The sequence below is a fragment of the Schistocerca piceifrons genome, chromosome 5 (assembly GCF_021461385.2).
Source record: "Schistocerca piceifrons isolate TAMUIC-IGC-003096 chromosome 5, iqSchPice1.1, whole genome shotgun sequence".
Taxonomy (NCBI): domain Eukaryota; kingdom Metazoa; phylum Arthropoda; class Insecta; order Orthoptera; family Acrididae; genus Schistocerca; species Schistocerca piceifrons.
This window is the reverse complement of record NC_060142.1, coordinates 124,738,719-124,750,784: the sequence shown is the minus strand read 5'-3', so window position 1 is coordinate 124,750,784 and position 12,066 is coordinate 124,738,719. Positions and strand designations below refer to the sequence as shown.

At 41.9% G+C, this 12,066-nt stretch overlaps 1 protein-coding gene across 1 annotated transcript in view; it reads left to right on the top strand.

Annotated features, from left to right (window-relative positions):
* Positions 1-12,066, top strand: part of LOC124798275 (beta-hexosaminidase subunit beta-like) — a 133,689-nt gene that overhangs the window by 78,321 nt on the left and 43,302 nt on the right. Inside the window, exon 2 of the mRNA XM_047261596.1 lies at positions 8,538-8,721. Within this exon, the coding sequence (XP_047117552.1) occupies positions 8,538-8,721 (184 nt within the window). The remainder of the gene's footprint in view (positions 1-8,537; positions 8,722-12,066) is intronic.

The window sequence follows — 12,066 nt, the reverse complement described above, 5'->3', positions numbered from 1 at the left end:
AATTTCTAACCGAGAAGTCAAATACCAACTATCATAGATGTAGCCTTAAAAGTCCTTTTGTTGTTCTTTAGTAATTATTCATTAAAAAAACTTTCACTCACTGTTTTACCCTCTTAGTGGTTGAATTTCCAAAAATGCTGAAACAAGCTTTTTTTAATTTTCTGACTGAAAAACCATGTACCAGTTATCGTTGTTGTTGTTGTCTTCAGTCCTGAGACTGGTTGCACCCAGCTCTCCATGCTACTCTATCCTGTGCAAGCTTCTTCATCTCCCAGTATCTACTGCAACCTACATCCTCCTGAATCTGCTTAGTGTATTCATCTACTGGTCTCCCTCTACGATTTTTACCCTCCACGCTGCCCTCCAATACTAAATTGCTGAACCTTCGATGCCTCAGAACATGTCCTACCAACCGATCCCTTCTTCCAGTCAAGTTGTGCCACAAGCTCCTCTTCTCCCCAATTCTATTCAATACCTCCTCATTAGTTATTTGATCTACCCATCTAATCTTCAGCATTCTTCTGTAGCACCACATTTCAAAAGCTTCTACTCTCTTCTTGTCGAAACTATGTATCGTCCATGTTTCACTTCCATACAGAAACGACTTCCTGACACTTAAATCAATACTTGATGTTAACAAATATCTCTTCTTCAGAAACGCTTTCCTTGTCATTGCCAGTCTAAATTTTATATCCTCTCTACTTCGACAATCATCAGTTATTTTGCTCCCCAAATAGCAAAACTCATTTACTACTTTAAGCGTCTCATTTCCTAATCTAATACCCTCGGCATCACCCGATTTAATTCGACTACATTCCATTATCTTCGTTTTGCTTCTGTTGATGTTCATCTTATATCCTCCTTCCAAGACACTGTCCATTCCGTTCAACTGCTCTTCCAGGTCCTTTGCTGTCTCTGACAGAATTACAATGACATCGGCGAAGCTCAAAGTTTTTATTTCTTCTCCATGGATTTAATACCTACTCCGAATTTTTCTTTTGTTTCCTTTACTGCTTTCTTAGTATACAGATTGAACAACATCGGGGATAGGCTACAACCCTGTCTCACTCCCTTCCCAACCACTGCTTCCGTTTCATGCCCCTCAACTCCTATAACTGCCATCTGGTTTCTGTACAAATTGTAAATAGCCTTTCGCTCCCTGCATTTTACCCCTGCCACCTTCAGAATTTGAAAGAGAGTATTCCAGTGAACATTGTCATGACTGGCTCTCCCAAAGCTGTCAGTAGTTCTAAAGGAATGTTGTTTACTCCCGGCACTTTGTTTTGACTTATCGTCGTTATGGCTTCAAAAGCCCCTTAATAGCGACATACTTTCAAAAAGCCTTTCGTCCCCTATTTCACCCCGTTAGAACTGGAATTTCGGACAATCCCTTCTCAAACGATGCTTACAGTGTAAGATCCACACCTTCTCCAAAGTTTCTATTCTTTGCGGTTTGGGCTAGGCGATGAGGGGTCAGTCAGGACATTGCCTTCTCTTTATAGAGATTCGCCTCGATGGGCAATTAATCCGCAACCTTGAGTGCGGATGCACATTTACGTTCAAATTTCAGGATAAATCTAAAATTAGTGAGTATCGAGGGTATGGACAGGGATAGGTGGCCCTGGGTGGAAGTGTGGGTCAATAAACACAGCGCAGCGGTAACCAGAAGATCTCGGGTCAGAGTCTCCGTTCGACACACATTTCCACTCGTCACTGCTTTTTCCGCATGAAGTTCCAATCCAGCTGATGTCATTACTTCCATTCCTTACTTTCCTTCCTACCCCTCCACCTTCATTTTACACAATATTTTCAATCTACCTTAGAGGCCAACATGACACTGCGATCCAACCAGTAACTACAAGCTTTCCGTGATGAAAAATATCAGGCAAGCCGATAACTACTTTGGTACGAATGCGTAGCGAACCAAGGGTCAGCTCCTTGCCACTTAAATCGGACAAAGATGGAAGATAACGGTTTGCTGCTTCCCTGCAATTTCTTCAAAAATCGGAAGGACTGGTTACTGCAAAACCTCGTGAAACTGAAGGTATTCTTTCCAAATAGTGCTTCTGTTTTATTGTCTTAAGTGTGCAAAGCTGTTTGTGGTATGCGAGGCAGTAACGTGTTACATGACATTTGGTATACCGGTACTACATGTGTTAATATCAACTCTGTAAGCTTCAGCGTATACCCCCAGTCTCCGTTGAGCTCTTTTTTATTTTTTGGCTCTAGCTGATATGTCAATGCATATATTTTTTCCTGTGTGAAAACGGTGTACACTGTAAAACTTTTAGTTATTGTTTAAACTATTTATATTGGCCTTTATCTGTATATACGATTTATTTATATCAAGCTATGACAGTATGGCCCAGTAAACCCAAGCCAAATAAATAAAAAAGAATCACTTCAGTGCTCTGTAGGCTGTAGGGCCATTACTTGTGTGTATACAGTATTCAAATAACGTCTCTCTCTCTCTCTCTCTCTTTCTTTCTTTCTTTCTTTTTCTCTCTTTTTCGTAGCTACGTACCCAACACAGGAAAACTATTTTGCTTGTCGAGCACACGTATTCCGTGCACGTACGGCGCTCACACAGTATGCAAGTCGCATGTAGCCTACTTACGATAACGAAGGTACTGGCTGCTTCTGTGGAAGCATAACCTGACTGAGGGGCCTTCAACTTCCGTTACGTAAGACAGATACTGTTTTCTTGTGTTTGTTGAAGAAGGAAAAAACGCCTGCACCAAAGATCAAAGGATAGTTTTGCAATAAGTTAAACTGGATTATCTGTGGTGATGTGTCGAAGAGATTCCGAAATCTTGTTTATAGACCGTGACAAAATGTAAAACCCTGTGGCTGAAAACGGTATACAGCAAGCCCTCGAACAGTCCGCCCTTCTCCCTCAGAGAAGGGAATGCAAAAAAAAAAAAAAAAAAAAAAAAACACCACGCGGGCGGACACAAATGAAACTCGTCGCCGACGCAGATTGATAACCGGTCAACTGCGAATCAATTCCTGTGCTGTTAAATAGGGCTCCGCAGTAGATTTGAAGGGGAAGTGGAAAAACATTATTTAATACAACTGGTAGCTCCCAGGCTGCTGTAGGAGGGATTTGACAGGGAAAGCATTGTGTGAAGTGAGAGATGCTGAGAACGTACTCCAAGAAAATAGCACTGCCGAACAATATAATGAGGCAGTTGACCATCAATCAGTGGACGACTCCGAGTGACGCAGATTTTTAAACTTGGTCCCGAAATTGTTTCTTAAAACACAGTAATCAGTACGTATTTTCATTGAAATATTTACTAATCTGCTTATTGTACGTTTATCGCTGATATAATTTCATGTATTTATACACCGTGCGTATAAAATAAATGAGCACTTTCGTACCTCTCAGTGATTAATATTCTTTCCCCTGCACTGACACATTCCGGGAGAACTCGCCTGTTCTAAATCACAATAACAATGTTTACTCATTCTATAAAACGCAGTGGGCTCGAATCTGTCTGTCTGTGCAGCTCCGCGGCTGCTACAAGCAGCCTGTAGTTCATGTTTTTCTGGATGTACGTAAGAATCCAGAACTTTCTTCATTTACTCATTCGTGTACAGTAGTTATTAACAACAACAGAGCAGCACATCTTGAATCCTGAATCTGTTCTCGACATACCGAGAGCAACAGAAAGATGAAGCGATGCAACGAATACTCCTCTCACCCACGCTCGTAGACAACAAATGCAGTTTCTTATTTCAGCGTTGCGCCGTGTGCGGAACTGCGACAGTTTACCTGTTGCATTCCTTTTCAGTCGCTCCGGGTCTAGACGGAATTTGTTGTACACTGAATTGTTTGTCCGTATGATTTTTTGATAGTCATATTGGACAGTAATTTTAATGGAAATTGGAGCCTTTTAAAAGTGAATGGTAAGTTAGTTAAAATCAATGGAATTTGTGGTATGAATAGTGACCTGCCTGTTTTATTTTCCGGTTATTATTTTCCACATGTGAGGCAGTAAAGCGAAAATGGATCGAAAATAGGAACTCTGTTGGGAAGTTTACACTTCCGTTTTGATTCATCATTGTATCTATGGATTTGATATTTTCCCCTTGTATCCTGTATTCGCCGATTTGTTTTTTCAACTACGTCATTTTTTCTTGCTAAAGAGTTTCTTAAACAGAAAACTTTCTACTGTCAACCAGCATGGACCCTGAAAACATCGATCATTTGAAACCTAACTCACACTTTCCTCAGGAGATATACTGAAAGCCTTGGATCAAGGCAGTCAGGTAGATGCAGTATATCTTGATTTCCAAAAGCAATTGACACAGTACCACACCTATGCGTACTGCCAAAAGTACAATCATATGGGGTATCAGGTGAAATTTGTCACTGGATTGAGGACTTTTTGGTAGGTTGGATGCACCATGTGTTCATGGATGGAGAGTCATCATCAGATGTAGAAGTAACTTCAGGTGTGCCCCAGGGACCTTTGTTATTCATATTGTGTATTAATGATGCTGCAGACAATATTAATAATGACCTCAGACAGTTTGCAGATAATGTAGTTATCTATAATGAAGTACTGTCTGAAAGAAGCAGCATAAATATTCAATCAGATCTTGATAAGATTTCAAAGTGGTGCAAAGATTGGCAATTTGCTTTAAATCTTCAGAAATGTAAAATTGAGACCTTCACAAAATGAAAAATCGTAGTATCCTATGTCTATAATATCAGTGAGTCACTTGGAATCGGCCAACTCATACAAATACCTGGGTGTAACTCTTTGTACGGATATTAAATGGAATGGTCACATAGGCCCAGTCATGGGGAAGGCAAATGGTATACTGTGGTTAATTGGTAGAATATTGGGCAAGTGAAATCAGTCTACAAAGGAGATTATTTACAAGTCACTCATGTGACTGGTTCTAGAATGTTGCTTAAGTGTGTGGGATCCATACCAAGTAAGACTAACAGGGGATATTCAATGTATACAGAGAAGGGTAGCATGAATGGTCACAGATTTTTTCATCTGTGGGAGAATGTCACAAGATACTGAAGGAACTGAACTGGAAGGCTCTTGAAGATAGGCGTAAACTATTCCGAGAAAATCTGTTAACAAAGTTTCATGAACTTGATTTAAATGATGACTCTATGAAAATATTACAACCCATTACGCACCACCCACATAGGGATTGTGAGAACAATATTAGAATAATTTCTTCACGCACAGGGGGATTCAAAAAAATCATTCTACTTGTGCTTTGTACATGAATGGAACAGGAAGAAACCCTAATAACTGGTACAGTGAGACATATCCTATGCCATGCACTTCACAGTGGTTTGCAGAGTATAGATGTAGATGTACTGGAATGCAAACACAAGCATAAACAATCTGCTGCCTGACACGTGTATATTCACCACATACATATGTGCCACATATACAAATCTGAGGGAGTGGTGTCCACTCCAGTAGACCTCTACATCCTATCCATATCTGGAGAAACTGGATATGCAGGTATGTCTGGAGAGCTAGTCCATGATGAGGGAGTGCACCATCTTGTGGAAAGGAAGTTGGGCATGTCCCATTCTGAGACTGTGGACAGCAACAGTGGCACCACATCTTGGTCTAGTTACTGTAGACAATGGGCTGATGTTAGTGCACCCCGAATAGAGAAGTGCCCAAAAGTACTAGAACCCCATGTTCCTCTCAAAGTCATCACTTTAGATACACACGTTTCTTAGATGGTTTCATCCAGTGGGAGGTGACATTTGACTAGTATGGGAGATTCTGTTTATTTACCTCTTGGCTCTCATAGAAGCTGGCATCATGCGTAAACTGTACATCATAGGAGAAATGATGATTTTTTTTTGTCCAGCCTGCGTATCAACAATTTTGCAAGCTGAACTATTCAATGTGGGTTATTAGTCAGTTGTTGAAATATTTGAATTTTGTAAGGATGCCTTTTGTATACAGCCAAATATTTCATTGCTGATGTGTGGTTGACCCAGCTACTTGTAACATGTGGAGAGTACTAAGCTCTGTACATCTACTGAGTGGTGCCGGGACAGCAGTTGACGTTGTGTAATCTGCAACAGTTTTTTTGGTCATCCAGTTTTAATTTAGTCTCAGAGCCAGTTTTGTGGAATTTCAGAAGTATTTTAACCATCGCAATGTAGGTGGTTGAGGGTCCATCTGGATGGTGTTGGTTTAAATCCTTACAAACTCAAGTGCTCCTATCTCCTAATACCAGGACTATCTCAATGCAATCGGCTAGTGTTAAAGCTATCAGCTTTTGTGTCAGCTGTTTGGAAAAGCCGTAAATTCTCAAATAAAAGGCACCATTGTTTCTCTAATGTAATTATCTATCTGTAGGATATTTCACATGACCCCACTTCCAAAATGATCACAATGTTGCTGACATAGACTCTCAGTTCTTTTCCCTCTCCCATCTCTTACAACATTACTTCAAATTACTGTTTATCCACATTTTGGTTTTAGTTGGGTTGTCCCCCACATCTGGACCATGCTCTATTATGTTACGGCCTGCTTTGGAAGCAGCACTGTAGTTATACCATTTGAAATGTACCACTAATGTAGTTACTAGCAGAAAGCTAGTTCCTGTTATCTACATATAACAATAAATTTGCTATAATCTTCCATCCATTCCTGCGTTGTATCACTTATACATATGTACGAAACTACTGCCCTCAGGGAAATGTGTTGGAACCCTCGCTGTTCATGTTGCATATTAATGACTTTACAGACAGACTGTTCACAGATGATGCAGTTACTTGTAACAAAATACTGTCTGAAAAAAGCTGCACAAATGTTCAGTCTGATCTTGATAAGATTTCAAACTGGTGCAAAGATTGACAACTTAATTTAGACATTCAGAACTATGAATTGTGCATGTCACAAAATACATATATAAAAAAAAAGATCAGTGAACTACAATTGGGATCAGTCCAGTTGTACATATACAGGTGTAACAATTTAAAGAGATACAAAATGGAACAATCACTTGGGCTCACTCGTAGGTTAAGCAGGTGGCAGACTTTGGTTTATTGGCAGAATACTAGATAAATGCAATCAGTCTTCAAAGGGGAGTCCTTACAAAGCACGTCTGTGAACCATCGTAGAATATTGCTCTAGTATAGGGGACCCACACCAAATAGAACTAACAGGGGTATTGAGTGTGTGCAGACAAGAGCAGCACAAATGGTTACTGATTTCTTTGGCCCATGGGGGTATAATGGAGATGCTGAAGAAACTGAACTAGCAGGCACTTAAAAACCCCAAAAAGCTTATGTACTAAGTTTGAAGGACCAGCATTAAATGATGAATCTGGGATTGTACTAAAACTCCCTTTGTATCTCTGCTGTAGGGACCATGAGGACAAGATTAGATAAATTGCAGTGTCCACAGACACTTTTAAAGAGTCATTTTTCCTGTGCACCATACGCTGAGGTCACAAGTCTTGGCATAGCGATACTTACATGAACAGATGGTGGTGGTATCACATACACAGAGTATACAAGGATAGTGCATTGGCAGAGCTGTCATTTGTACTCTGGTGATCCATGTGAAAAGGTTTCAGACATGATTATGGCCACATAGCAGGAATTGACATACCCTGAATGAGGGATGGTTGTTGGAGTTAGATGTGTGGGATATTCCATTTTTGAAATTGTTAGGGAATTCAATGTTCTTAGATCCACAGTGTTAAGTATGTGGCAAGAATACCAAATTTCAGGCATTACCTCTCACCATGGACAGTTTAGTGATAGACAGCCTTCACTTAATGAACCATAGCTGCAGCAATTTTGTAGAGCTGTCAGTGCTAACAAACAAGCTACACTACATGAAATGTTTGGCTACTTGCAGACCATTTTCATTCATGGGTTTCTTGTTCCTAAACAACAAAGTCACCAAGCCATAATTGTTTGCAGACAGTTTGAAGAATATTGTGGACAGTTCAAGTGAATTATTTGGTGACCCAGATCTCACAAAATGAATCCCATTGAGCATTTATGGGACAAGAGGTCAGTTCATGAAAAAAATCCTCTCCTGGCAAATTATTTTAATTATGGACGGTTATAGAGGCAGCATGGCTCCATCTCTCTGCAGGGGACTTGCAATGACTTTGATTGCATGCCACATTGAGTTGGTACAGTGCACTGGACAAAAGGAGGTCCAACATGATAGTAGGAGTTATCCCATAACTTTTGTTACCTCAGTGTATGAGAGTGGAAAGTGATCAGCTCTAATAGCTGGTACAACAGGAAGCACCCTCAGCCATGCTCTCCAGTATTTTGCAGAGAATTGATGTAGACATATCTGTCATTCTTTCCAACATGTTTTGCATTTTCCTGTCTTTATCTAGTCTACATCTACACCTTGATGAGATACCAAATGCTCCATTAACCACTTACTACTTCTGGTAAGGATTTTCATTTCCTCAAGGAATGGAGAGCTTACTTGTAAAAGTTTTGTGTGTGTAAAAAAAAAAAGAATTGTGGTTTACCATTTGGTATCTCGTGTCTGCAGGTGGAGGGACCAGAGTGTGATATACTGTCTGAAGCTGTGTCACGCTATGAAGCAATCCTCAAGGAGGAGGCAGCAGTCAAGGGCCCGCGCAATGCCAGCGAAGCCTCCACGCAGCTGTCTGCACTGCTGGTGCGCCTCGATGGAGTGTGTGGCGATCGGCCGGTCTTTGGCATGGATGAGTCCTGTGAGTGAGCAACATGTGCTGTGTTATGAAAGTTTCTTGTAAGTTAATGTTGATCAGCTCACCTTTGTTTTGATGAATTTCTTTATAGAGACAAACAGAGAACCAAAACTGAACTGTCAAGTGCTGATCTGATGGTTAAGTAAAAAGCAAAGGTAACAACCTTGAAGTTCGTAGACATATGAGATGTAAACACACATGTAACAACACTGAGACATAACTAGCTTTTAAACTACCTCTCTTTTTCATTTTAATAACACACACTTAATGTACACACAACCACGCAAATTTCAAAACACACCTATCTGTTTTTGGGGCAACACTTTTTTAATTTTATTCATAATGTAATTAATGCTACTGTGATGCTTTAGAAACTTGCCAACAGAGACACATTAATGGGAACATCTGCAGCCATATACATACTCCGCAATCCACCATATGGTGCTTGGTGGAGGGTACCCTGTACCACTACTAGTTGTCCTTTTCAGTTCCACTCACAGATAGTGAGGGAAAAATGAGTGTCTATATGCCTCTGTATGGACCCTAATGTCTTGTATCTTATCTTCATAGCCCTTACATGAAATATATGTTGGCAGCAGTAGGATCATGCTGCAGTCAGCTTCAGATGCTGGTTCTCTAAATTTTCTCAATAGTGTTCTTTGTAAAGAACATTGTCTTCCCTCCAGGGAGACTGATTTGAGTTCTCAAAGCATCTCCATAATACTTGCAAATTTTTCGAACCAACTGGTAACAAATCTAGCAGCCCACCTGTGAACTGCTTTGATGTCTTCCTTTAATCTGACCTGGTGCAGATTCAAAACACTCAAACAGTACTCGAGAACATGTCACACTAGCACCCTATCTGAGTTCGTTTTTATAGGTGAACCACATTTTCCTAAAATTTTCTCAGTAAACTGACCAATCAACCTCCCTACCATAATCTTCACATGCTCATTCCATTTCATTTTGGTTTACAAATATTACCCCAGATACTTAAACAACATGATTGTGTCAAACAGGACACTACTGAAGCTATATCCAAACATTATGGGTTTGAGTCTCCCCACCCCCCACCCCTCCGGGGGGGGGGGGGGGGGGGCTCCTCGCTCTTTGGCTGGTTCATGATTGGCTACCATGGGGGCCCAGCCTTTGCAGCATCTTTTCCCCTCCGTGCTGCATATCTATCCTCTTGCTATTCTTTTTCCCCTCCCTTCGGGAACATTGCTGCAATGTTTTTGGCAATGTTCCGTATTTTTCCTAGCTGACATAAGAACAGTCTAATCACTGTTTTTCATTTCTTTTATCCCTTTCTTCATTCACCTTTTCCTATCCTTCCTCCACTTTGATCTTTGAGGCTCCTCTTTTTCTTCTTCCTCCCTCTGTGCTGCTGAAGGCCAGCCCACCCATCTGATGCACAACAGGTGACTGGGTAACGCATAATTCCCAGCCCCAAGTCAACAGAGAGGGTTCGCACATACCACCTGGTACAGGCCAGGTCCAGGAAAGGGTGATTTCCTGAGCTGCTACCTTCCCAAATTGCCAGTCGGTCCTTCTGTCAGGTGTTTGGGAGGTGTGGCCTGAGGTGTGAACAATAACCTAAGGCAGGTGCACTCCCCTATGAGGGTTGAGGGAGGGGGGGGGGGGGCACTACACATCAGAGACGCTGGCAATCATTGTAGATTTTCTTGCAATGAGCTTTTCATCATCTTTGCAGTCCACGTCTACCAAACATAAACAGATTGAAGCTCGCAATTCAAAGGCCCTCCCAGCTGCACCATGGTTCCTCATGGTTTCACGTATTGAGTGTGGTCAGTCCTTCACTACGGTAAATTCGTTTATTATTCAGAATGGTGTTGATGCAGTTACTGCCTGTAAAATCCTGCTCTGGATTATGCAATGGCACCTTACTTTTGGAGACTACTTCTGGTTCTCAAGCACAAAAAGTGCTTGCCACTTTGCATCTCCATGGCTATCCTGTTAGCCTTGAGGACCATAGAACTCTGAATTATTCCCGTGGGGTTATTTACAGTAGGCTGCTCAATGATCTGACTGAGGCAGAAATCCAAACGATCTCTCTGATCAGGGTGTCATTGCTGTCCATCAGGTGATGAAAAATGTAGCTGCATCCTTATTGCCCACACGCATTCTCTTTCTCACCTTTGATAGAGTGGTGCCTCTGTCAGAGACCAAAGCAGGCTATGAAGTTAACACAGTCCGACCATACATTTGGAACCTGATGTGCTGCTACCAGTGTTGTTTCAATCACACTTGCATGTTTTGTCGACGCCTGGCCATGTGGTAGGGATGCACATGAGGGTGATAGTCCACCTCCTTCTCCTCGCTGTATGAACTGCAATGGTGACCATGCCATCTCCTGTCAAGGATGTTCCATGTACCTCAATGAGCGGGCTGTCCAGGAGCTTGGGGTAAAGGAAAAAGTGCCTTACCTGGTCACTCGCAAGTTGTTGGCTAGTCACAAACCATGCGTCCCAACATCTGGCACTTAAAGTACTTTTCTTGCTACATCTTGCTCCATGAAGGACATGGCCATGCAGACATGTGACCTCACATTCAGCACTGAGGTTGTGAAACTGCCTAGTGTCATGGTAGCATCGCCGTCTCCTTGTCCAGCTGTGCAACAAGCCACCATACATTCAGCTCCCAGGGTCGAAGTCACCTGCTACACAACCAGGAGGCTGGAAAGGACTGAAGGAATACTCCAGCAAAGACTTCCTACTTCCCTCCAGCCAACAAACATCTGAGTCTTCTGCTGGCAACTGGAGAGGCTCCAAGAAGTCAAGCAAAGGCCAACGGTGTTTTCCTTTGCTGAAGCAGAGATCCTCATTGACAATGTCGCCATGTGACACTTTCGCCCAACCAATCTCCGTGTCGCCGGTGCGCACTGCCTACTTTTTCTGCTCTGTACTCTACAGATCAACAGAAGGAGAGTGCCGATGCCTCTGTAGATCTCATGGGGGCATGATCCTCCAGCCTTTACTCCCTGTAGCAGTGAGACTTTGAAGGCTGGCACTCAACAGCCGCCGAGGTGACACCCCTTCATTTTTCCCACCTCCCCTTTCTTCGTTATGGCTCTCCTTCAGTGGAATGTTCATGGACTTCAGTAAAAAAAGTGGATTTACAGCTGCTCTTAGAATCCCAGCGAACAGGAAACAAAATTGCATCCTCATGACCGCTTTGAGCTCTCACTTTTCTTCCCGGTCCGTTTTGACCTTCCCTCAAGGATGGCATTCCATCTCATTGGGGAATCTTGCTGCTCATTTGGGATGACGCTCATAGTAAACTACTCACTACTTTCCTTCAAACTGTTGCAATTCACCTTTTCCTTCC